General features: G+C 37.8%; 14 protein-coding genes across 14 annotated transcripts; 10 read left to right on the forward strand and 4 right to left on the reverse strand.

Annotated features, from left to right (window-relative positions):
- Positions 1-562: 562 nt before the first annotated feature.
- On the forward strand, positions 563-2023 carry HXK2 (hexokinase 2; the record flags this gene model as incomplete). The annotated part of the gene is made up of 1 exon (XM_033910239.1): positions 563-2023. The coding sequence occupies one exon, from the start codon at positions 563-565 to the stop codon at positions 2021-2023; it is 1461 nt and encodes a 486-aa protein (XP_033766130.1).
- Positions 2024-2349: 326 nt separating this feature from the next.
- On the reverse strand, positions 2350-4116 carry RTG2 (Rtg2p; the record flags this gene model as incomplete). The annotated part of the gene is made up of 1 exon (XM_033910240.1): positions 2350-4116. One exon carries the CDS (start codon positions 4114-4116, stop codon positions 2350-2352), a length of 1767 nt encoding a protein of 588 aa, XP_033766131.1.
- A 437-nt stretch (positions 4117-4553) lies between these two features.
- HFM1 (DNA helicase) lies at positions 4554-8269 on the reverse strand (the record flags this gene model as incomplete). Its single annotated transcript, XM_033910241.1, has 2 exons — positions 4554-8056; positions 8212-8269. The coding sequence occupies 2 exons, from the start codon at positions 8267-8269 to the stop codon at positions 4554-4556; spliced, it is 3561 nt and encodes a 1186-aa protein (XP_033766132.1).
- Positions 8270-8543: 274 nt separating this feature from the next.
- RMR1 (Rmr1p) lies at positions 8544-9269 on the forward strand (the record flags this gene model as incomplete). The annotated part of the gene is made up of 1 exon (XM_033910242.1): positions 8544-9269. The coding sequence occupies one exon, from the start codon at positions 8544-8546 to the stop codon at positions 9267-9269; it is 726 nt and encodes a 241-aa protein (XP_033766133.1).
- A 469-nt stretch (positions 9270-9738) lies between these two features.
- On the forward strand, positions 9739-11076 carry ZIP2 (Zip2p; the record flags this gene model as incomplete). Its single annotated transcript, XM_033910243.1, has 1 exon — positions 9739-11076. One exon carries the CDS (start codon positions 9739-9741, stop codon positions 11074-11076), a length of 1338 nt encoding a protein of 445 aa, XP_033766134.1.
- A 28-nt stretch (positions 11077-11104) lies between these two features.
- SPAR_G00130 (uncharacterized protein) lies at positions 11105-11851 on the forward strand (the record flags this gene model as incomplete). Its single annotated transcript, XM_033910244.1, has 1 exon — positions 11105-11851. The coding sequence occupies one exon, from the start codon at positions 11105-11107 to the stop codon at positions 11849-11851; it is 747 nt and encodes a 248-aa protein (XP_033766135.1).
- Positions 11852-12293: 442 nt separating this feature from the next.
- On the forward strand, positions 12294-13403 carry PDE1 (3',5'-cyclic-nucleotide phosphodiesterase PDE1; the record flags this gene model as incomplete). Its single annotated transcript, XM_033910245.1, has 1 exon — positions 12294-13403. One exon carries the CDS (start codon positions 12294-12296, stop codon positions 13401-13403), a length of 1110 nt encoding a protein of 369 aa, XP_033766136.1.
- A 188-nt stretch (positions 13404-13591) lies between these two features.
- Positions 13592-14185, forward strand: BRR6 (Brr6p; the record flags this gene model as incomplete). The annotated part of the gene is made up of 1 exon (XM_033910246.1): positions 13592-14185. One exon carries the CDS (start codon positions 13592-13594, stop codon positions 14183-14185), a length of 594 nt encoding a protein of 197 aa, XP_033766137.1.
- A 96-nt stretch (positions 14186-14281) lies between these two features.
- On the reverse strand, positions 14282-15445 carry RAI1 (decapping nuclease; the record flags this gene model as incomplete). The annotated part of the gene is made up of 1 exon (XM_033910247.1): positions 14282-15445. One exon carries the CDS (start codon positions 15443-15445, stop codon positions 14282-14284), a length of 1164 nt encoding a protein of 387 aa, XP_033766138.1.
- A 240-nt stretch (positions 15446-15685) lies between these two features.
- GUS1 (glutamate--tRNA ligase GUS1) lies at positions 15686-17812 on the forward strand (the record flags this gene model as incomplete). Its single annotated transcript, XM_033910248.1, has 1 exon — positions 15686-17812. One exon carries the CDS (start codon positions 15686-15688, stop codon positions 17810-17812), a length of 2127 nt encoding a protein of 708 aa, XP_033766139.1.
- Positions 17813-18181: 369 nt separating this feature from the next.
- RTF1 (RNA polymerase-associated protein) lies at positions 18182-19855 on the forward strand (the record flags this gene model as incomplete). The annotated part of the gene is made up of 1 exon (XM_033910249.1): positions 18182-19855. The coding sequence occupies one exon, from the start codon at positions 18182-18184 to the stop codon at positions 19853-19855; it is 1674 nt and encodes a 557-aa protein (XP_033766140.1).
- A 148-nt stretch (positions 19856-20003) lies between these two features.
- Positions 20004-21179, forward strand: TAD1 (tRNA-specific adenosine deaminase; the record flags this gene model as incomplete). The annotated part of the gene is made up of 1 exon (XM_033910250.1): positions 20004-21179. The coding sequence occupies one exon, from the start codon at positions 20004-20006 to the stop codon at positions 21177-21179; it is 1176 nt and encodes a 391-aa protein (XP_033766141.1).
- Positions 21180-21321: 142 nt separating this feature from the next.
- Positions 21322-21864, reverse strand: ANK1 (ankyrin repeat-containing protein ANK1; the record flags this gene model as incomplete). The annotated part of the gene is made up of 1 exon (XM_033910251.1): positions 21322-21864. One exon carries the CDS (start codon positions 21862-21864, stop codon positions 21322-21324), a length of 543 nt encoding a protein of 180 aa, XP_033766142.1.
- Positions 21865-22112: 248 nt separating this feature from the next.
- On the forward strand, positions 22113-25127 carry KAP114 (karyopherin KAP114; the record flags this gene model as incomplete). The annotated part of the gene is made up of 1 exon (XM_033910252.1): positions 22113-25127. One exon carries the CDS (start codon positions 22113-22115, stop codon positions 25125-25127), a length of 3015 nt encoding a protein of 1004 aa, XP_033766143.1.
- Positions 25128-25159: the final 32 nt, after the last annotated feature.

Below are 25159 nucleotides of genomic sequence, written 5' to 3' on the forward strand. Positions count from 1 at the left end.
GGTCACCCCAGGATATGCTGCCCTCTCTAATGCCTTTTTCCCTCGTGTGACTACCAGTTTACTGAACGTTCTCACACATTTGTACCTAGAAATAACTATCATGCCGTACGGCACTGAGTAGACGGCATTAAAAAATGGAAGAAAAGAGACTCTATTTCTCGCGGGCAGTTTTTCCGATCGATCGACATTCGTACGGATCTTTCTAGGTTTCAGGGACACGACATTGGAAAAAAAGGCGGTTTAGGTAATCGTTCGTTTCTTTCTGAAAAATTTTCCACGACGACGACGACGAAACACTTTGATTGCGAGATCCACGAGATTACCTCCAACTGAGACAAGCTTGCAAATATCGTGTCCTATTCCGTGATGTTTCTTTGTTGCACCTTCGCCACTGTCTTATCTACAAAACTATAAAAAAGAGTAATCTTACCCCATACCTAAAAAAAAATTTCTCAACTTTTATAACTCAAGCTTCAAAGTTCTTTAATATCTTCTTCTTTTTTCCGAATAAAATCGTAGGAATATAATTCTCCACACATACTAAGTACATTATTAACGTAAAATGGTTCATTTAGGTCCAAAAAAACCACAAGCCAGAAAGGGCTCCATGGCTGATGTGCCAAAGGAATTGATGCAACAAATTGAAAATTTCGAAAAAATTTTTACTGTTCCAACTGAAACCCTACAAGCTGTTACCAAGCATTTCATTTCGGAATTGGAAAAGGGTTTATCCAAGAAGGGTGGTAACATCCCAATGATTCCAGGTTGGGTTATGGATTTCCCAACTGGTAAAGAATCTGGTGATTTCTTGGCCATTGATTTGGGCGGTACCAACTTGAGAGTTGTCTTGGTCAAATTGGGCGGTGACCGTACCTTTGACACCACCCAATCTAAGTACAGATTACCAGATGCTATGAGAACTACTCAAAATCCAGACGAATTATGGGAATTTATTGCTGACTCTTTGAAGGCTTTTATTGATGAGCAATTCCCACAAGGTATCTCAGAACCAATTCCATTGGGTTTCACCTTTTCTTTCCCAGCTTCTCAAAACAAAATCAATGAAGGTATCTTGCAAAGATGGACTAAGGGTTTTGATATTCCAAACATTGAAAACCACGATGTTGTCCCAATGTTGCAAAAGCAAATCACCAAGAGAAACATCCCAATTGAAGTTGTTGCTTTGATAAACGACACTACAGGTACTTTGGTTGCTTCGTACTACACCGACCCAGAAACCAAGATGGGTGTTATTTTCGGTACTGGTGTCAATGGTGCTTACTACGATGTTTGTTCCGACATCGAAAAGCTACAAGGAAAACTATCTGATGACATTCCACCATCAGCTCCAATGGCTATCAACTGTGAATATGGTTCCTTCGATAACGAACATGTCGTCTTGCCAAGAACCAAATATGATATCACCATCGATGAAGAATCTCCAAGACCAGGTCAACAAACCTTTGAAAAAATGTCTTCTGGTTACTACTTGGGTGAAATTTTGCGTTTGGCTTTGATGGACATGCAAAAGCAAGGCTTCATTTTCAAGAACCAAGACTTGTCCAAGTTCGACAAACCTTTCGTCATGGACACTTCTTACCCAGCCAGAATTGAAGAAGATCCATTTGAAAACTTAGAAGATACTGACGACTTGTTCCAAAACGAGTTCGGTATTAACACCACTGTTCAAGAACGTAAATTGATTAGACGTTTATCTGAATTGATTGGTGCTAGAGCCGCTAGATTGTCCGTTTGTGGTATTGCTGCTATCTGTCAAAAGAGAGGTTACAAGACCGGCCACATCGCTGCAGATGGTTCCGTTTACAACAGATACCCAGGTTTCAAAGAAAAGGCTGCCAATGCTTTGAAGGACATTTACGGCTGGACTCAAACCTCACTAGACGACTACCCAATCAAAATTGTTCCTGCTGAGGATGGTTCTGGTGCTGGTGCCGCTGTTATTGCTGCTTTAGCCCAAAAGAGAATTGCTGAAGGTAAGTCTGTTGGTATCATCGGTGCTTAAACTTAATTCGTAAATTAGGTTTGAACCGCGAAAAAGTGCCCTTTCTTGCTTATGTGAACATGTTTTTTTATGAACTTTTTTTTCTTATTTTTACAACTGTGATATTGTATAAACTTTGTTAGAATTTTACGAGATTTATTCGTGACGATAAATATTTATAGACAAAGAATATAACGATTTATGAAATCTACATGATTTTAGTTTCTTTCAATGATTGTTTATTTCTCCTCTTTTCTTATCTAATTTTTTTGAGGTTTTTCGGAGTAAAAGATGCTTATATAGGGGTTTCGTATATATTGTTTAAGTATTTTAAAGACTTGAAGTCTTCATTCTTCATAAAATTGCACGCCAATTTTGACCCTCTCTATACTTCCTCTAGATAATTTGCGTACTTTCTTTTGTAAAGTGATGATTCTGGAACGAACGGAAGCACTTGTTTTAAGATCGTCCTTACTAATTCTCACGACTACTTCGTATCCGCGGTTTTTACGCGTAGATTCTTCTTTTACCTTTGAAGCAGTTGCATCATCAATGAACAATTCCTTCAAACTAGTTTCCACTTCACTACGTCTAGAGACATGGAAATCAAATACGTTATCTCTGATATTACCACCTGGATGAACACCGCAGATCACATACATAATTGTACCAATATACTTCGTCCACCATACAATTCTCAGTGCTTCGTCTTTATCACCTTCGCGTAAAACTACTTGTTCTAATTCTTGAGAGTATTTTTCTTCAGATTCCGGTATATTGCCACCCCATCTACCACATAGAGCAATTCCTATCAGCGCTCTAGCTCTGTGAGATAATCCATGGCAGCCGGCTATTATTCCTCTTGTGGCAACATGTAATGCAGCTGTTGGTTGTAGCTCTTTCGGATAAGAGGCATGAACAAATGCTAAGTTGCATAAAGCGGGTGCAATCCTTTCATTTACTATTTTTGGTATATCTTCTTGTGGAATTGATGTTCTCAACAGGTATAAATATTTTTCAGTAAGTAGTGGAGCATAAGGACGGGACGCAATTAGCAATGGATCTTGTGCACGAATTTCTTTTGGAAGAAGGGAATAAAGCGAACCCTCTCGAACACCACCTTCACTAAAATGTACAACTTTAATCTGAGGGATTGCTTCAAAAACAGCACTCATGAATAAACCAACGGCAGGGAGTTGTAAAGCCCTTCTATCGGAAACCTTGAATATTTTGTGATCTTTGGAAGAACCTGGTATTTTTTGTTTTAAAAATAGATAATCTGACATAGACGAGAATTCTTCATAAGTGCAAGCATATCCATTAATTATGGTTTGGATGGGATAACCCTCTGACTGGTAAAGAAGTAGATGCCCCATACCTCTTAAACCACCCCCACGCGTCCAAAGGTCAAATCCACCTTCTTTCCTAGCGTCATCAATCATTTCTTGAGGGATACCAATTTTTTCAATCGCATCTTTGTATGCTTCTTTAATCTCATAAAAAAGTGCCCTATTATCATCTGTTCTCATTCTTCTCAAAAGAGTTCCAGCTCCATATGGTAAAGATACAGGTTTGCTTGATTGTTTGACTTCTCCATTGCAGCTTATCACCCATGACAATTGAGTGCTACCACCAGCCACATCTAGGTATAAACCTCTTACTGTGTTGAATGAGGAAACAACACCATATATGCCGACTTTAGTTTCGTCTTCTTGGCCTAAGATTTCCACTTTCCAGCCAGTACTACCGTGAACAGCATTAACAAACTCATCTGCGTTGATAGCATCTCGGGTAGCTTCTGTCGCGATTACTCTAACACTAGTTTCAGGTACACCAAAATCATCGCAAATTAATTTGAATCTCTTCATGGCAGAACAAACCTCTTTTATAATATCTCTAGGGATCGGGCATTTCGCGTTCGTATGTGTGTTATATTGAACTTCGTATAGAGAAAGACCAACCCTATCTTTGAAAACACAAGGCATGATTCTTGCATGATGCGCGGCCTTGGAAGATATACTAAAACGAATACCATTGGAACCTATGTCGACGATTCCGCATAAGTTCCTCGAAACGACTTCAGTCTCGGTATCACTATCACTAAGTGTTGACATTTGTAGCAAGCCTATCAACTTTTTGTTCAGAACGATTCTCAGCAAAAGATACCTTCAAGAATGCTTTGCTTTTTGAAAGAAACGTATGAATGAATTACTAATCGCACTTCGATTCTTTCAATTGATCTAAAAATTCCGCCGGTAAAGTTACTCCATCTCGGGTTTTCTGACCCGGATCACCTATCGCGGTCATGTGACTAATAATAGAGATGATAAATAGCGTGGTATATAACGATAATAATGAATTGATTGACAATGTCATCATGCTCCCCGATAAATTGTAGAGGTTAAGATTATTTCACCACTCCTTATTAATAACCAAAGCAGGAGTGTCAACTCTGAGGCATACCAACCTCTATTGGGGAGCACTAAAAATGTCAGAATGAATCAGGGTAATGAAATATATTAGTAATGTCTATTGTTTCCAGCCATGCCGCTCATTCAAACTCGATATCCGAACCTAAGAAATCCAGACCACCAGTCGGATCACTTGCTGAGCTTATCGCTGTATTGCTAGAATAGCCATCGGATGACTTAAGATCAATGGAAGTTATTTCAGGGAAAATCTCCGGAGCGGGTTGTAAGACTTGTACATTTGCTTCCTTAAACGACATGTGAGGGACATCATGAACTTTTGAAGAAGGCAGGTGAACTGCCCCAGTATCTGTACTTTCTTCCTGCCACTGTCTTAATTTACCCTTTGGTCCTTTTTCCAGGTGGGGATCTGTATTGGTATTTTTCGCAAGCAGCGGCTGGCGTACTTGACCAGCTTTCGATACTGACATGGTTGAAGATGATCCTTTTTCTTTTATATATTTTCCTGGAATTCCCTCCTTACAGCACAAATGCCTGCATTGCGTTTTGTCTTTGCAACTGTGAAAACATTCATAATTTCCATTGGATCTTACTTGGCGGCCATTACTACCATGTGAAGAAGAATGTACGTTTGAGTGAATAGCCGCAGCAGGTTCAACCGCCTTTGGCGGCCTCTTCGCCTCATTCAAATAATCTAATATGCTGTCATCTGAAGACAGCGATTCTTCTAAGCCAACATTGTGGGAAAATCTAGATGTTTTCTCAACTTCTTCGTCACTACTACTCACATGGAAGAGACATTTTTCTAGACTACTTAGATCTTTCCTCATATGCGATGACTTCGCGAAGAACTGGGATGCCAGATGGTCAGTGGAATATACGATTGTTTTTCCGAGTCCGGCGATCTCTTGACAATGAATGGAAAATTCAATTTTTTCTAGATTGGATGAGATATTTGCTGAAATTTTGAAGCCTCTTGGTGACTGTAGTTTATTAAGTTGAAGTCTTCTAAAGTCGACCAACTCTCCTGAGCTTTTCTCAGTTTCAATATCCAATGAGAGGTGCTGTCCATGCCAGATACTAGACTTGAATAATGCACTAATCTCAACCTTAAATGTCAGCCACAAATCCTCATTTTCCATTTTGCAATGTTCCAGTTTTGTTCTAATATTCAGACAAGGCAACAAGGAAATATCGTTTTTAATTTTTATCCCGCTTCCAATCTTGAGGTTAAGATAGTATTCAATCTGAGTGTCTGACAAATTTGCCATTTCTTCTAGATTGGTAATTCCATGTCGTATTAGCTTTCGTACTGAAACTAGCCCAATTGTCTTCAATTGTCTAAGAACCATTGGCGTGTTTTCCCAGCAATGACCATTCAGGCTTCGCAGTAAGAACAGGGTATTTTTCAACGATGTTCCGTCACTTTTTTCAATGAATGTATCTACCATGCATTTTAGTAATCTAAAACAATGTCTAAAGACGAGGAATTTATCCTGAACAAGAGTTTGATGCAATTTGGAAGCCCCTTCGTATGATGGAAATTCTAATCCACCCAATTCATACTGAATCAAAAGAGAAACCTTTTGGCTAATTTTGTCAATTATTTGGCTCTGTTTCTTCCCAGTTAAAAATGGATATTTTAAAAGTGGAGATAAATTGATTTCTTTGAACAATTTTTTTTCATTGTGCCTCACTCTGATAACCGAAAACTCTTCAGAGGTGGCCAGTAAATTCAACACACCTTGTAATGATAGAGTTTTATTTGCGTTAATGAATTGTTTCATGGATTCAAATGAAATGTAATGTCGCGTCATTGCGTTACCGTACGCTGTCGATCTGTATTCCCCGTCACTCATATCAATTAGTTTTGCTTTTACTAAGGCGTCAAGCAAGTACTGACAGAATTGATTTATCTGAGAGTCTTCAACCGAGTGAAAACTAACATATTTGTTCACCTCTTGATACGCAGCCGGATTTTTCCCAAATCTAACGTAAAAGAATGTGTTTCGTAGCCAATTTACAGCAGTTTTGACTGAAAAGACAGTTTCCAAAGACGTTTCTGCTGCCAAATGCTCGATTAAATTCAAATGCAATGAACTTTCCAAAACATCAGTGCCATGAATTAAGTTTTCATATGTTTGCTTCATTTTGGTGTCTGTCATAATTACTGCGCACCCGTGGGTTTCAAATTGAGGTCTTCCAGCCCGCCCAATCATTTGCAGTACGTCTAGGTCTGAATATTCTTGGATTTCAGAAGAGTTCCAACTTTTGGTGCCTTTGATAATAACCAAGTAAGCCGGAAGGTTCACGCCAACTGCTAATGTTGAAGTTGAACACAATATATTTATTGAACCTGCAAGAAATTCCTTTTCAACCGCAGTACGGTCTTCTAATGAAATTCCAGCATGATGGAAAGCGATGCCTTGTTGCATGCATTCGCTTAATATTCTATCAGAGGCATGATAATTACATCTTTTCTTACTTTTCGAAGAAAAATGATTATGCAGTAAGAATTTTGCCGTCGATATGGTTGAAGCCCTGGTTGGGCAAAATATTAGTACTGGGCGATTGTCGGCATGCTTTTCGATTATTTCAATCAATTTGGAATTATATATGGCGTCTTTTTGGAAATCATTTTTGCAATTGAAGGAGTACCCATAAACATATTTGGTTAACTGAACTTGTCGGTACGATTCGTCGAAAGAAAGAATATTTGCAGGAACCTCGTTGTTGGTTTTGAGCCACAATGCGAGGTCTTCTATATTTGGAACAGTTGCGCTTAGAGCAACGAACCTAATGTTCTGACACATTGTATTCATCCTTGTCAAAATTACTTCTAAAGTTGCACCTCTTTTCTCCTTTATAGTATGAATCTCATCAACTAAGACGAGTTTGACCAATTCAAATAGTCGGCTATAATCAGACCACCGTCTTGTTAACAAATCCCATTTTTCTGGCGTCGTAATTATTATATTACATTTTTTAGCCTTTTCTGTCTCCAGGAATGAAGTATCGCTGGTGAGCATGCCGACAGAAAGATTGACGAAGGAAGGAATCCAGTTCTTGTACATCTCATAACATAGAGATTTGGTGGGAGCGATATATATAATTTTGGTATTATTTGAATCACTATTCATTTCTTTTATAAGACGTAAGATTGCCAATTCAAATAATACAGTTTTTCCTGATCCGGTTGGTGAAGAAATGATGCAATTTTCGTTACTTTCGTAAATACTAGGAAAAGCTTCTGATTGCATCTTATTAAATTCTGTAAATTTGAAAACTCCTCTAAATGAATCTGGCAAGATATTCGTACCCAAACATTTATTAGGTAATTTCCTAACCGTGACCCTCTTTGGTTTTTTCGCCTCTTCACTTGGTAACTTTTCTAAGTCATGATCAAATAATTTACTAGTAACTTGCGTATCATCTGCTGTTAATGAAAAATTATCATCGTTATCGAAGAATCGTGGACCACGACCCTCAAATATATCTTCTGTGTCATTTTCATTATCACAATCATCCAGTAAACTATTATAAGACAAACCCACTTTAAAGCTTGGTTGGCGGCTATTTTTTTTATTCCTTTTAAATGTAGCTGACTGGTCGTTGAGATCGATATCTATAAGTCCTCTGAAAGTCTAGTTCAGGAAAACCTTTTGGTTTCATTCCAACTAGATAAAAAAAGAATGAGGTAATTATGTTAGTCAAAATATTGCTGTGTCCGATATGCGTTTCGTATGAACTGAAAAAGGTATTATTAGGCTTCGTTACTACTATTTGGAGAGGGTCTATTTCTTTTCCCGGTACTGATGCAGTCAAACTTCGTTTTCATCCTTGCGACGCCTCTTTAAATCGCTAAATTTACCTTGAAGGATCCACCCTCTTCAATAAAAAGAATTCTTAATAGTCATGTTAATGGCCCGGTCTTGTCTATAATTCGCTGCAAAGTCTATATACCCGCCGAGCCCAACATGTATTCGTGGTACGTGATATGCTAAAATTACATTAAGGCGTAAAATAGGGAAGTATCTGAACAGGATTAATAATATATACGTAGAAGACATGGCCTATAAAAGGTTGTTTTTTGAATATCAACGGAATCAAATATGAGTGAAGAAGAAGCACATAAGATAGTGGAATTGGACGACGTAGGAGTTCAATTGGATGAGGGCGACGAAGAAGATCTTCTGGAGTATGATGATGAGCTTGCCGAGGAACAATCATCAGACGCCCATATACGCAACGTGGCAGAGAATTTGATGAAAAGCGAATTGCCTAAAGTCACTGTGAAATATAAAGATAGTACATTTCTGTTGTTTACATCAGAAGAAGAGAACGAAAGTAACCAACCCATAATATGTGAAAATGCTGCTCTTTATCAGCGCCCCATGGGGGAATTTATAGAGTCTGTTCGTAAGTTCATGGGGAACCGTTTTGGCAGGTTGGCTTTTGCTACGAAGGAGTTGGTTTTGCAATTAAAAAGCCTTGATCTGACCCTTTTCGAAGATAATGTCTACAACAACCATATTTCATTCAGCGATGTTTATACTATATTTAAGATCCTGAAGGAAAGATCGGAGTCTAATTTTGAAGCTGATATACCGACACACCTGACTATTGAATTGAGTACAAGGCCAAGGTTTGTCTCCCGGTACAACGCCTTGGTTGAGCTAACTGAAAGCTCAGCTACGCTGAAGAATATTAAACCATTTTCTAACGACGAAACGCATCCTTTAATTTTGGATGACAATGACCAATCTGTGCATCACCATACTTCAGAAGTCATTGTAATGGACATTGACGATGACGGAGGTGATGATTCTGAAGACTAAAATAGCCACACTTAACCAACACTGGTTCTTGGAGAAGGTGACTCCCAATGATATAAATCACAAATGTCTCAACTACGGATTTCTTCTCAGGATTTTTCTTGCGGATAAGTTATTGGCTCCATATTATATTTTTAAGGTTGCCTTCTTTCTCACTTGTATATAAGCAGTTAAGTACTCTTTAGTTTTAGGTGATGCAAAGGTCTATATTCAATCTATGACAACCTTTGCCACATTTTCTAGCAAATTGTATTATTGTTTCGTATTTCCTTTTTGGCCTTTCTTTGATTTTTTTTTTTCACCTTTGCTTTCCCGAAGGATGATTGAAAGTATCCTTTAATGGGAAGTGTAATATATCAACCTAAAATAACGTTTCAGAGGAAGAAAGCCGCTCCGTAGTGATACATTATTGTTAAATAAGCTTGATTTATTGAATCAATCGAGACGGGCGATAGTTCATACTACGAAAGCTATGATTATTGGACGCTGGGAAGTAAAGTTATCTCAATATAGCCAAGATGTGGGCGGCTATTCTGCTCTGTCAGGAAGCTTGAAAGAAAACATCAAACTGGGAAGACGAGCACAAAAATATTTGAAAGAGTTGAGAACTTTGCAACTTAAGCCACTGGAGATCGGGAGGTCTGAAAAGTGCGGCATGACCAATGGTGATAAGTATTTTTTGGACGTAATCCACATCACCTCTCAAAGAGAAAAAATGGGTATAAACGTTGACAAAACATGGAATGTGACTAATCTTGAGAATTATAACAAAGAAGAACTGAAGTATGAGCTATTCAGGGAAAAGTTGAAAGTCGAAAAACAGGACATGTCATTTTTCAAGTGGATGAAAAGTCTTTCAGTTGAATTGTATTTTCCTCTTCAACAGACAGCGAACCACAGATTGGCAGACGGTAATATAAGGTCAGGATGGTTTAATATTCCACTTCTCAGAAAAAGTAGGCCAAGGAAAAAAATACCATATCCAAGTTTAAGACACATGCCCTCTGCCCTTGAAGTACGATACAACAGACTAACGGAGGAAAAGTTGAACTTTTGTGTCTTATTTTCTGATAAACCACTGTCAGACTGGAAGCCCCGATTTTTCGAGCAAACTTACGATAGGTTCCTTTTGCGACTAATCCCACCTGAAAACACCCCAAAGTATAAGAGCAGGAGCAGTAAGTACGATATCAAGATTAGCCCGCAAAGCTGGGTAGTGAAAGTCCCCGAACACGATCGAGAGCTTGATATTTTTGAGGGAAGTTATGATAAACTCTTTGATGCCCATTTTAATAAACTAGAATTTTTCAAAATAAGAACGAAGAAGCTGAAAAGAAACAGGTTAGTTAAGAAGAATATTCATGGAATATGGCGTCTTGAAAAAGAAGATTTGAAGGATTTAGTATGGGATCCTCTGAAAAAAATCAGCAACCATTCTAGGGGTACAATATTTGAACATGAAACCATAAATGAAGAAGTCTATTCAATTAAACCGAAGAGGTTAACATTTCAAGAATTAGATTCCGGCTCCCTTGACCTCATTGATAATCAAAAAAAGACGTTTGGCACTATCAAGCTTGCAATGAGAATATCTAATGAAAAAAAAATTGAAGACTTTTCATTTGAAGGAAGCGAAAGAAATGATGTGACAGCTAATGAAACTCAAGAATTCCATCAAAATGATCGTCTTTCATCTGAGGGGGATATTAATACCTCGTTAGCTCCTCAAAAGAGATCTTTCATCGATAACGAATTAATGTCTATGTTAGTCACCAAAAAAAAAAAAAAAAAAGCACAAGGGAATCCATAGCACCGGTATATCTTCCACTTCATACTTAATGAATTCGGGGACATATGCAAATTCTCAAATTGAAAAACCGGTCTCTAAATCTGTTTATAGTGGAGAGAAAGACTCATCATTCAATAGTTCATCAGTGAGGCATTCAATATTAGAAGAAGATATTGAAAATAAATGCATAGCCGTAAATGAAAATAAGGTGATTGAGAACCAGAAGGTAATTCAATCGTTATGTAAAAATTCTCAACTAGACCTTATCGAACAACCTTACTTTGGAGAATGCGACTTCATTATAAACCATTCAACATGTTTATACAAAATCCAAGCGAACCGATTTCTGCAACTCAGAAATAACGGCCCGTTGTATTACGATAAGGCAGTAAACGATCTGTTAACTGAATTCCAGAGAGTTATCATTATTGTAGAATTTTCTGAAATAATACAAGATGTTGATCCTGATCTGTTCTGGAAAATCAGACTATATTTGTTGCATTCACGTGTTGATGTTTTTTTCGTTCATGAGAATATTGATCTTTTTATTGATTGGATAAAATATTTCATAGCAAAGTGGGCACTTCCATATAGCAATGAGAAGGAAGAAAATATCGCAAATGCCGGTGTTCTTCTGGATTTAGGATTTAACATCCTCCTAGTACGAAAAATTTTCCAAACATATAGTCTCCAAGAATTTTTCATGGCGATAATACGGGAAGAAAGCCAGGCTGTTGAGCTACTAACGGTTTCACAAATGACTCGCGTGAAGAGGTTATTAACTTTAGAATGGTGAATTTCGCCAGGATCGTTACCCGGTTAAATATTCATGCTGGAGCTCTTTCTTCTGTTCGTTGGTTCCGTGATACAGTTGGTAGATTAGCCAAGGAAAATGGATTTGTTAACATAGAACTAGCCACCTAATTAGTACTCACTCCAACTTTCCATACCTTGACTTTATTGAAGTATGTGTAGATCTTCTATAAACATATGTATAATATTACATCTGTCACAATTAACAACCCGAAAAAAATAGCGCACGAAAATGGGATACTGATTAAAATGTACGTTTTAGTGGGAGTACGTAACTTGAAACTAAAAACTGCCAATAGTCAAGCCGTTACCATTTTCGAAGGAAGCTGGATCTGGAATTTATATTTTTTACTAATTTCCGATAGAAGGTGGCTTTTTACAAGGTTTCTTCTTCATCCCTTTTTTCTTAGTAAATAGTCCTTTTTATGGTTGTATTCGAAATAACTATACTTGGGGCCAATGGAGGACCCACTGAATACGGAACTCAGTGCTTTATCCTTAAGCCTGCTAGAACAGAAGATCCAGAATTAATAGCCGTAGATGGCGGTGCTGGAATGTGTCAGTTACGGGAAATGTTGGTCCAAGGGCGGAATGACAATGAAGGCGATGACGAGTTTGTTCCAAGTTTCTATGAACATGATCGAGAGCCCATAGAATTTTTTGTTGATTCCAAACTGGACATACAAAAGGGTTTATCCAAGTCTTTGCTACAATCATTAAAGAGACAGGGGGACCATTTTGAAAGCGCCAATACAACAAAAAAAACTTATAAGGTGTTTCAGGGAATTACCGACTACTATATTACCCATCCCCATTTAGATCATATTAATGGATTAGTAGTAAACTCCCCCTCAATATACGAGCAAGAAAACAGTAAAAAGAAAACTATATGGGGATTACCGCACACTATTGACGTCTTGCAAAAGCATGTCTTTAACGACTTACTTTGGCCAGATTTAACAGCTGAACGCTCGGAAAAATTGAAGCTAAGGTGCTTGAATCCGAAGGAAGTTCAAAAGTGCACTATTTTTCCTTGGGATGTAATACCATTCAAGGTTCATCACGGGATAGGTGTCAAAACTGGCACGCCGGTATACAGCACCTTTTATATCTTCAGAGACAGAAAAAGTAAAGACTGTATAATAGTTTGCGGAGATGTTGAACAGGACCGCAGAGAATCTGAAGAATCTTTACTCGAAGAATTTTGGTCTTACGTCGCGGAGAATATACCGCTTGTACATCTCAAGGGTATATTAGTGGAATGTTCCTGCCCGTTGTCTTCCAAGCCTGAACAGTTGTATGGTCATCTATCTCCAATATATTTAATCAATGAATTATCCAATTTGAACACTTTATACAACAGTAGTAAAGGATTGAGTGGATTGAATGTTATTGTTACTCACGTTAAGACAACGCCTGTTAAAAGAGATCCAAGACTAACCATACTTGAAGAGTTACGATTTTTAGCTGAGGAGAGGAACCTAGGAGACTTGAGGATATCTATTGCTCTAGAAGGCCACACTTTGTTTCTATGATGTAGGTATCGTCAGTAACATGTAATACTATTTATTCTCAAACATATGTAGTTGAAAAGCCGAGTAAACCATTACCCGGAAGTCTGCAAAGTACTGGTAACAACTAATTGAACTTCTTTCTATTATACCTGATGAGTTAAATTACTTGGGTTCATTTTTGAGTTCACATTCCAAGATAAGTTCTCAGAATGGAACTCCGAAATGTTTCCAGACGGACTGATGGTGTGCTTGCCAACCAAAGGTTAGAAAGTGGCGGTGTATTGGAGGGCGAACTTCAGCAGGATGCTAGATTAACTAGACAAAGCATTTGGTTAAGCCCAAGTTTGATTGCAGAGTATATCCAGCTTCTTTTCAACTTTATTATAGGAATTATAGGTCTGTCTCTTGCTATTAAATTCATTCTGATGATAAGAAAAGATGTTAACTTAAAACTGGAGCATGAAGTTAGAGAAGCGTTAGATAAAATTGCAACTTGTAAATTAAAATACTTTAAAAACCAGTGCGAACCTCATATGAGGGTCCCAGCATTGGAAGTACGCTGTAATGAATGGTCAAAATGCATGAATGATGAAGTAATGCCTGGTTCCGATTATCAGTGGGCTAAAGCATGGGCTCGTACTCTGGCTGAGGTAATAAATGCTTTCTTTGAGGCGTTCAGTATACGATCCTTCCTTTTCATTTTGATTAGCGTCGTTGGTATAATATTTGTGACTAATACGAGCTTTGGATCGTACAGAGTTTATCTCAATCATAAAGATACAAAACCGGTTCGCAATGCATAGGTGTATATAATTTAATCTAATCTGCACATTTACATAAATATTTTAGATACCATACGCCGACGAGGGTATGCGCAGGAAAGACATAAAGGAACATTGTTATTTCAGCGATTTTCTCCATTCCTTAAACCCGTTCGTTAATATATGTTCTCCATTAACCAAACTTGAATACTCTTCATCATTTTCTTCAATTTCGGATAAACTCAGGTGGTTATTTTGGAAGACCAACTTAAATGCTCTTATTTGAGCATGGGGATCCTCGTCCCTTGGTATCATCTTCAAAAGCCACTCAGTAAGGAGACCATACCATTTAATGGCTTCTAAGCATGTGCTTCCCATTTGCGGATTATTGTTCTTCAATAAGACAGGTACTTCCTCCGTTGAAAATTCTTCTACAGTTTTTAGTACATAATGGTCGTCTTTGAATCCATATATGATCCTTGGGATGCCGACCAAAAAGCATTGCAGCCAAGTTCGAAACAGCTTACGCTCAAACTTATGCGTGTCCGATACGTTCGTAACTTGCTGTGTGCACTTCAATTCAGCATAATGTTTCAAATTATCTCTACCGTTCTCTTTGAAGTCAAATATACAATCTACTTCAGCACCAAGAATTAATTTGCAGTTACCTACACCAGTTCTCACAACGCTAATGTATTCATCCCCATGCGCCACAATCCTTTTAGCCCTCTTTTCTATCACTTCACGAGGTGTATACTGCAGCGGATTAGAAAGTGTAGCCAAAGTCTCAAACTTGTAGCCTGTAAATACATTTAAATCTTGATTAATATTATGCCCCGCACCAGTAGTAGAGGATACTTTAGCTGCATTGATAGTTTCAGGCACTTCCTTGATGAAAAGTTGACCATTGAACGAAACAATACGAAGATCAACTGCATTAAAAGATGGAGAGTCAAATGCGCATGAAATTAACTTCCTCGCGATTCCTCTAAAGGTAATAATATCTGCATTGATTTTTTTCCCCTTATGCCTTTCAGAGCTTTCTATGGTCTCTAATAGTCCTCGTAAGGAACACCTATCTTCAAAATCCTTATAATAATCCTTAAACTTCTGAAATCCCGCCGAAAGATCCAATTTCTTGTCTAATTCAGCGTCCGGGAGATAGTAGTAATTCAAATTTGTATCATCACTAACTAAGTATTCTTCATCCTTGGTTCTTGAGTAGAATCCTACTTCCTTTGGCTGCTTCAGAGCTGTTGTCGATCCTCTTTGCTTTACGAACAAATTTGCGCTAACACCCATTAGGATATATTATGTTAGTTCGATTCTCGTTATTTTTCATCATAGCGCAGAAGTATTAACAACATAACAATACCTCATCTCTTCCTAATATTCTCGAAGTAAATTTTTCAATTTACCCGAATGTTTGCTCTTTTTTTTTTCTTCGTTAAAAGCAAGAAAAATAGAAGATAATTGAAGTTATCTGCCATAAGAACGCTTAAACTGTTTTCAAAGGTTAAAGAAACAATAGAAGGGATCGAGATGCCATCCACCTTGACTATTAATGGAAAAGCCCCAATTGTGGCTTATGCTGAACTAATTGCTGCTCGTATTGTTAACGCGCTGGCTCCTAACTCCATAGCTATTGAGTTAGTCGACGATAAGAAAGCTCCTGCTGCCAAGCTAGATGATGCAACTGAAGATGTCTTTAACAAGATAACTGGTAAATTCGCTGCTATCTTTGATAATGGTGATAAGGAGCAAGTTGCTAAATGGGTTAATTTGGCTCAAAAGGAATTGGTTGTTAAAAACTTCGCTAAATTATCACAATCATTGGAAACACTGGATTCTCAATTGAACCTAAGAACCTTTATCCTTGGCGGCTTGAAGTACTCCGCTGCCGATGTAGCATGCTGGGGTGCTTTGAGATCTAATGGTATGTGCGGTTCCATCATTAAGAATAAGGTTGATGTCAACGTTTCTCGTTGGTACACTTTGTTAGAAATGGATCCAATCTTTGGTGAAGCTCACGATTTCTTGAGCAAATCTTTACTGGAATTGAAGAAAAGTGCTAATGTGGGTAAGAAGAAGGAAACCCACAAGGCCAACTTTGAAATTGATTTGCCGGATGCCAAAATTGGTGAAGTCGTTACTCGTTTCCCACCTGAACCTTCTGGATATTTACATATTGGACATGCTAAAGCTGCCTTATTGAACCAATATTTTGCTCAAGCTTACAAGGGTAAATTGATTATCAGATTTGATGACACCAACCCATCAAAGGAAAAGGAAGAATTCCAAGATTCTATTTTGGAAGATTTAGATTTATTAGGAATCAAGGGTGATAGAATAACCTACTCATCCGATTACTTCCAAGAAATGTATGACTACTGTGTCCAAATGATCAAGGATGGTAAAGCTTACTGTGACGACACTCCAACTGAAAAGATGAGAGAGGAACGTATGGATGGTATTGCTTCAGCCAGAAGAGACCGTTCTGTTGAAGAAAATCTAAGGATCTTTACCGAAGAAATGAAGAACGGTACTGAAGAAGGTTTGAAAAACTGTGTTCGTGCAAAGATCGATTACGAAGCTTTGAACAAGACTTTGAGAGATCCTGTCATTTACAGATGTAACTTGACTCCTCACCACAGAACTGGTTCGACTTGGAAGATCTATCCAACCTATGATTTCTGTGTCCCAATTGTTGATGCTATTGAAGGTGTTACTCACGCTTTACGTACCATTGAATATAGAGACCGTAATGCTCAATATGATTGGATGTTACAAGCTTTGCGTTTGAGAAAAGTCCATATCTGGGATTTTGCTCGTATTAATTTCGTTAGAACTTTGTTATCCAAGAGAAAGTTACAATGGATGGTTGACAAGGAGTTAGTCGGAAATTGGGACGATCCAAGATTTCCAACTGTCAGAGGTGTTAGAAGAAGAGGTATGACCGTTGAAGGTTTAAGGAACTTCGTTTTATCTCAAGGCCCATCCAGAAATGTCATCAACTTAGAATGGAACTTGATATGGGCTTTCAACAAGAAAGTCATTGATCCAATCGCTCCAAGACACACTGCTATCGTCAACCCAGTTAAGATTCACTTAGAAGGCTCCGAAGCCCCACAAGAACCAAAGGTTGAAATGAAACCAAAACACAAGAAAAACCCTGCTGTGGGTGAGAAGAAGGTCATTTACTACAAGGACATCGTTGTCGACAAAGATGATGCCGACATCATCAATGTTGATGAAGAGGTAACTTTGATGGACTGGGGTAACGTCATTATTACTAAGAAGAATGATGATGGCTCTATGGTCGCCAAGTTGAATTTGGAGGGTGATTTCAAGAAGACTAAGCACAAGTTGACTTGGTTGGCTGACACTAAGGATGTCGTCCCTGTTGATTTGGTTGACTTTGACCATTTGATTACCAAGGATAGATTGGAAGAAGACGAAAGTTTCGAAGATTTCTTGACTCCTCAAACCGAATTTCACACAGATGCCATTGCTGACTTGAATGTTAAGGATATGAAGGTTGGTGATATCATCCAATTCGAAAGAAAGGGTTACTACAGATTGGACGCTTTACCAAAGGACGGTAAGCCATATGTCTTCTTCACCATCCCAGATGGTAAATCTGTCAACAAGTACGGTGCAAAGAAATAAGCATCACGTAAGTAATGTCTATACATATTTATGTTATTTCTCAACCAACAACTCTTGAACAATATCTTTCAGAAGCAAAATTCTTGCTTTCTTGATCAGTCTTATTTTCACCGGCCCTCAATAGTGTGAGTATGGCACTTCATGACAGGTACCTCTATCAAAAGAACCTTTAACATGTGCGTGCACTTTCAATCATGAGGATAATAATCCATTACCCGGAGTTTGAATTTTGACGATTTCATCTTTTAATGAAAATGGTCCCAGTTATGACTACGAGATGGAAGGAAACTCTTCAGAGTTACAGAAGGAGTTGAAAGAATATTACAGCGTGTGATTGTGCTACATTAGTTTATTGTGAAAGCTATAGGGATGTCTGACTTAGATGAGGATTTGTTAGCTTTGGCAGGTGCCGACGAATCTGAAGAAGAAGATCAAGTTCTGACCACTACATCCGCCAAAAGGGCTAAAAACAATGACCAATCTCTTTCTAAAAAGAGGAGGATTGAAGTCGGCAGTGCAGAGGATGACGAGGAAGAGGACGATTATAATCCTTTCTCTGTAGGTAATGCAGGCTACGGATCCGAGGAAGAAGAAGAAAATCCGTTTCCCTTAGAAGGAAAGTACAAGGATGAAAGTGACAGGGAACACTTGGAGTCCTTACCTGAAATGGAACGTGAGACCCTATTATTTGAGAGATCTCAGATTATGCAGAAGTACCAGGAGAGGAAACTTTTTAGAGCACGTGGGAGAGATATGAAAGAACAACAACAAAGAGCCAAGAACGACGAAGATTCCAGAAAGACCAGGGCCTCTACTAGATCAACCCATGCTACCGGGCATTCTGATATCAAGGCTTCAAAACTTTCGCAACTAAAGAAACAGAGAGCGAGGAAAAATCGTCACTACAGCGACAACGAGGACGAAGACGATGAAGAAGAATACAGGGAAGATGACTACAAGGACGATGAAGGGAGCGAATACGGAGATGATGAAGAATACAATCCATTTGATAGAGGGGATATATACGATAAGAGGGAGGAAGTAGAGTGGGCTGAAGAGGAAGATGAGCTGGACAGAGAGCCTGATATTTCTGATTTCAACAAACTAAGGATTGGTCGTTCATTTGTAGCAAAGTTTTGTTTTTATCCTGGGTTTGAGGATGTGGTCAAAGGTTGTTATGGTAGAGTCAACGTTGGCACAGATAAACGTACCGGCAAAACTTCTTACCGTATGGTGAGAATTGAGAGAGTTTTCTTGCAAAAACCTTACAATATGGGTAAGTTTTATACTAACCAGTATTTTGGTGTTACTCAAGGTAAAGATAGGAAGGTTTTCCAAATGAATTATTTTAGTGATGGTTTGTTTGCCGATGACGAATACCAAAGATATCTCAGGGCATTGGATAATTCACAAATGATTAAACCTTCTTTGCATTCTTTGAGTAACAAAACGAAAGAAGTTGTGGATTTTGTCAATACGCCATTGACTGATAAAACTACGGATGAGGTTGTTCGTCATAGGATGCAATTTAATAAAAAACTATCAGGTACGAACGCAGTGTTAGAGAAAACTGTATTGAGAGGAAAATTACAGTACGCTAAGGAGACTAATAATGAAAAAGACATCGCAAAATACTCCGCTCAGTTAAGGAACTTTGAGAAACGAATGTCTGTATACGAGAAGCATCATGAGAATGACCAATCTGATATTAAAAAATTAGGGGAATTGACCTCTAAGAATAGAAAATTGAATATGAGTAACATCAGGAATGCAGAGCATGTGAAGAAAGAAGATAGCAATAACTTCGATTCAAAGAGTGATCCTTTCAGCAGGCTAAAAACCAGGACGAAAGTTTATTATCAGGAGATTCAAAAAGAGGAAAACGCAAAAGCTAAAGAAATTGCACAACAAGAGAAACTACAAGAAGATAAAGATGCTAAAGATAAGCGTGAGAGAGAGCTACTTGTGGCGCAATTCAGACGCCTTGGTGGGTTAGAGCGCATGATTAGTGAATTGGACATCAAATTTGACTTTAAATTTTAGTAGCAGGTAAGACAATATTTGTGTTTGTGAAATTATATTTGTATATGTATACACTAAATAGAGATAATACTATCATCATTGTGATGTCAAAAAAAAATGAACAAAAAATAGGAGTGATGTGAAGTTTTTCGTGCTAAGAAACAAAGGCATGTACAACAGGCCTTTCAATATGCAAAGCGAGGATGAATTGGGTGAAAAAATATCGACAAGAGTGATCAATGAATATTCAAAGCTAAAATCTATCTGCAGGCCAGCGACTAGGCCTTCAGGTATTAAAGAGTGGACAATATTGGCAGGTGTTGCAGCTATTAACAAAGATGGTGGTGCGAATAATATAGAGGTGCTTTCTATAGCTACTGGTGTGAAGGCTTTGCCAGATTCAGAATTACAAAGAAGTGGAGGGAGAATTCTACATGACTGTCATGCGGAGATACTGGCATTAAGAGGTGCTAATACAGTTTTACTTAATCGTATTAAAAACTATAATCCATCAAATGGTGACGACTTCATTCAAAATAATGACGAACTACCTGCCAGATTCAAGTTGAAAAAAAACTGGGAGTTGGCATTATACATATCGAGATTGCCCTGTGGTGATGCCAGTATGAATTTCCTAAATGATAATTGCAAAAATGATGATTTCGTCAAAATAGAGGATAACGACGCATTCCAATATGTCGACCCCAGGGTGAAAACAATATTAAGGGGGCGTTTGAATTTCAATAGGAAAAATGTCGTTAGGACTAAACCGGGAAGATATGATTCAAATATCACTTTATCTAAATCCTGCTCTGATAAATTACTGATAAAACGGCTATCGTCGGTACTAAATTCTTTAAACTATGAACTCTTTGAAAAACCTGTATTTTTGAAGTATATTGTGATTCCTGGTTTAGAAGATGAAACGAAAAGTTATCTGAAGCAGTCTTTCCACTATCGTCTGCCCAGTCCAGACCATGAAATTGAATTCCTGGATTGCCTCACACCTTTTTATGATGATAAAATGGATGAGGAGGATGTTCCTAGTCTGATGTGTAGTGTTAAGCTCTTTATGAATGACTTTAGTATTGAAGAAGCGATTCTTAATGGAGTGAGGAATGGATTTTATACTAAATCATCCAAACCACTGAGAAAGCGTTGCCAATCGCAAATAAGCCGGTTTGCACAATGGGAACTATTCAAGCAAATAAGACCAGAATATAAGGGCATGAGCTATTTGCAATTTAAATCTTGTCAAAAAAAGAGAACCCAATTAATTATTGCAATAAAGAACATCTTATCCCCCGATGGTTGGATACCCACCAGAACAGATGATGTGAAATAATACATATATGTATATAAATATGCGTATATGCACACTTTTTTTAAATGCACTTCAAAGAAATAGATACACAATGTAAAAAAGATCTATATACCCAGAGTTCATCTATCTTTCCCTCTCCGTAGCACTAGCATCACTTATTTTATCATTTTTTATCATCTCCTTCGTCATCAGATGGGCCATCATCTATCATTTCCCCATCTTCATTGTTATCAGCTAAGCCATTAGTACTGTCAATGGCTAATTCGGCACCCTGCAAAAGGTCAATTAATTCATCCAGTTCGTCGCCATGAACCAAATCAATTGGCTTTTGATTGTTATAGTTTCTCACCCTAGGATCGGCACCCACTTCAATTAAGTTCCTAGCAATAAACGTTCCATGTTCAGGTTCCTCTTGACTGTATCTAACTGTAACGTGTAGCGGAGTGTCGCCATCAACATCGTTTTGTGGGTCTATCTCGATCTCACCGTCTTGGTCGAGAATCTTGTCCAGAACTTCCCAAGATCCATACTTACAGCATAAGTGCAACGCAGTGTTCCCCAATGGTTCTCTAGATTCGTTAATTAGCTTTGCAATTTTCTCAGCATCGTTATCTAAACTATCAAATACAGTTTCCAAAAGATCCAAATTGTTTCTTCTAGCTGCATCTAGCAATTGTTCACTTAAAGAGGCACCTTCAGTATCCATGACAAAAAAAGGAAACTAATTTGTTTTATGAAAAACTTCAACTTCCTTCACTTATTACTTTTGTTGACTAGGAATTTAGAACTATTCCAAGACCCCTATATAATGAATATATTGCCAATCTTTTGATCAACGCGTTATATCTTGGTATACTGTGAAAAAAAAGAAAAAAAGTTATATGTGAATATGTATGACTTGCGTATCCAAATCGAAAGGTCTCAAACAATATAGACCACTTTCAGCACACTAAAATGGATATTAATGAATTGATAATAGGGGCTCAATCAGCTGATAAACGCACTAGAGAGGTAGCAGAGACACAATTGTTACAGTGGTGTGACTCAGATGCATCTCAAGTCTTCAGAGCATTGGCAAACGTGGCCCTGCAGCACGAATCTCCTCTAGAATCGAGACAGTTTGCATTACTATCGTTAAGAAAACTGATCACTATGTATTGGAGTCCTGGATTTGAATCTTATCGTTCTACGTCGAATATCGAAGTTAATGTTAAAGATTTTATCCGAGAAGTGCTGTTGAAATTATGCCTGAATGACAATGAAAATACTAAAATAAAAAGTGGTGCTTCATATTGTATTGTCCAGATATCCGCAGTTGATTTTCCAGATCAATGGCCGCAGCTTTTAACAATCATTTATGGTGCTATCTCTCATCAACACTCATTAAACGCGATGTCTTTATTGAATGAAATCTATGATGATGTCGTATCTGAAGAAATGTTTTTTGAAGGTGGAATTGGCCTGGAGACCGTGGAGATTATTTTTAAAGTACTTGTTACAGAAAATTCTACACTCGTAGCTAAAATTGCTGCTTTGAAACTATTCAAAGCATGCCTTTTGCAAATGAGTTCCCATGATGGATATGATGAAGAGTCGCGAAAAATTTTTGTTTCCCAATGCTTAGCTACTTCTTTACAGAGATTGGGGCAATTGCTGACCTTGAATTTTGATAACGCAGATGTTATTTCCCAGCTGAAATTTAAATCTATAATATACGAGAATTTGGTTCTTATCAAGAATGATTTCTCTAAAAAGTATTTCTCAAACGAATTACAGAAACAGTTTAAAATAGTAGCAATCCAGGACTTGAAAAGCATTGCCCATGTAGACACAAATGGTGACTCTATTGAAAGCGTAGACGTTTCAGAAACAGTTCATGATTGTTCTATTTATATTGTAGAATTTTTGACTAGTGTCTGTATTTTACCGTTTAGTGTTGAAGAGGTAAACATAATTATAGCGTCTTTGACCATTTTATGTCAGATAAATTCTGAGACCAGAGAGCTATGGATAAGCGATTTCAATACATTTGTGTCCAAGGAAACAGGTCTAGCGGCGTCATATAATATTAGAGATCAGGTCTATGAATTTTTTACTTCATTACCCAATCCTCATCTGTCCTTGATTTTTAAAGTTGTCTCCAACGATATTGAACATAGCACGTTTAATTATCCAACCTTAGAATCTCTGCTATATCTATTACAATGCATTCTGCTCAATGACGATGCAATAACTGGTGAGAATATCAATCAGTCTTTACAAATCTTAATAGAAATGTTGGAAAATATTCTGGTAACACAAGAAACGCAAGAATTAACATTGGCGCGTGCAATTCTGGTCATTCCCAGAGTTCTAGACAAATTTATTGATGTCTTGCCTAATATCAAATCCTTGACATCTGCGTTCTTAGCAAAAAGTCTAGATTTGGCGGTAAAATGTGATAAAGAGCTCATAAAATCTGCAACATTAATTGCATTTACATATTATTGTTATTTTGCCGAACTGGATTCAGTACTTGGGTCAGAGGTTTGTACAGAAGCCCAGGGAAAAGTAGTTCGAATAATCAACGAGATTAGTAGTGATGCCGAAGAAGACACTAATGGGGCCATAATGGAAGTACTAAGTCAAATCATTAGCTATAATCACAAAGAATCACATTCCAAGGAGGAAATCTTACAAGCGGAATTTCATCTTGTTTTCACAATTTCATCTAGGGATCCAGCAAATGTACAGGTTGTCGTGCAAAGTCAAGAATGTTTGGAGAAACTATTGGATGATATTAATATGGATAATTATAAAAATTACATTGAGTTATGTCTTCCATCATTTATTAATGTTCTGGATGCCAACAATGCAAACAATTATAGATACTCACCACTGTTATCGTTGGTCTTGGAATTCATTACAGTTTTTTTGAAGAAAAAACCTAACGATGGATTTTTACCAGATGAAATAAATAAATATCTGTTCGAACCGTTGGTTAAAGTATTAGCTTACTCTACTGAAGACGAAACCCTGCAGCTAGCCACAGAGGCATTCAGCTACCTAATTCTCAACACGGATACGCAGGCCATGGAGCCAAGATTAATGGATATCATGAAGGTTTTAGAAAGGCTGTTGTCTCTGGAAGTTTCAGACTCTGCTGCTATGAACGTAGGGCCATTGGTAGTTACCATATTCACAAGATTTTCAAAAGAAATTCAACCGTTGATAGGAAGAATCTTGGAAGCCGTTGTAGTAAGGTTAATTAAGGCACAAAACATTTCTACTCAGCAGAACCTTCTCTCTGTTTTATGCTTCTTAACGTGTAACGATCCTAAGCAAACGGTTGATTTCTTGTCCAGTTTTCAAATTGATCATAACGATGCTTTGTCATTGGTGATGCCAAAATGGATAGAAGCCTTTGAAATCATCAGAGGCGAAAAAAGAATCAAAGAGAACATCGTTGCTTTGAGCAACCTCTTTTTCTTGGATGATGCAAGGTTGCACAAAGTGATGGTCAATGGTGACTTGATACCATACGAAGGCGACTTAATTATCACAAGATCGATGGCTAAGAAAATGCCTGATAGATACGTGCAAGTTCCACTTTACACCAAGATTATCAAATTGTTTGTTTCTGAATTGGGCTTTCAAAGTAAACAACCCAATCCAGAACAATTGATCACCAGTGATATGCAGCAAGAGGCAGTGAGTACTAATAAAGATGACCAAAACGATGATTGGGAAGATGTGGACGATGTACTCGATTACGAAAAGCTGAAAGAATATATAGATGATGATGTAGATGAAGGAGAAGAGGATGACTCTGACGATATAACGGGACTTATGGACGTGAAGGAATCCGTTGTTCAGTTGCTGATAAGATTTTTTAAAGAAGCTGCAACCAAAAATGTGAGTGGCTTTCATCGTATTTATGAGACCTTATCCGACAGTGAACGTAAAGTTCTTTCAGAAGCCCTTTTATAGCTTATATACGGAGGATCTGGAAGTATAAAATA

This window comes from Saccharomyces paradoxus, chromosome VII (assembly GCF_002079055.1).
Source record: "Saccharomyces paradoxus chromosome VII, complete sequence".
Lineage (NCBI taxonomy): Eukaryota > Fungi > Ascomycota > Saccharomycetes > Saccharomycetales > Saccharomycetaceae > Saccharomyces > Saccharomyces paradoxus.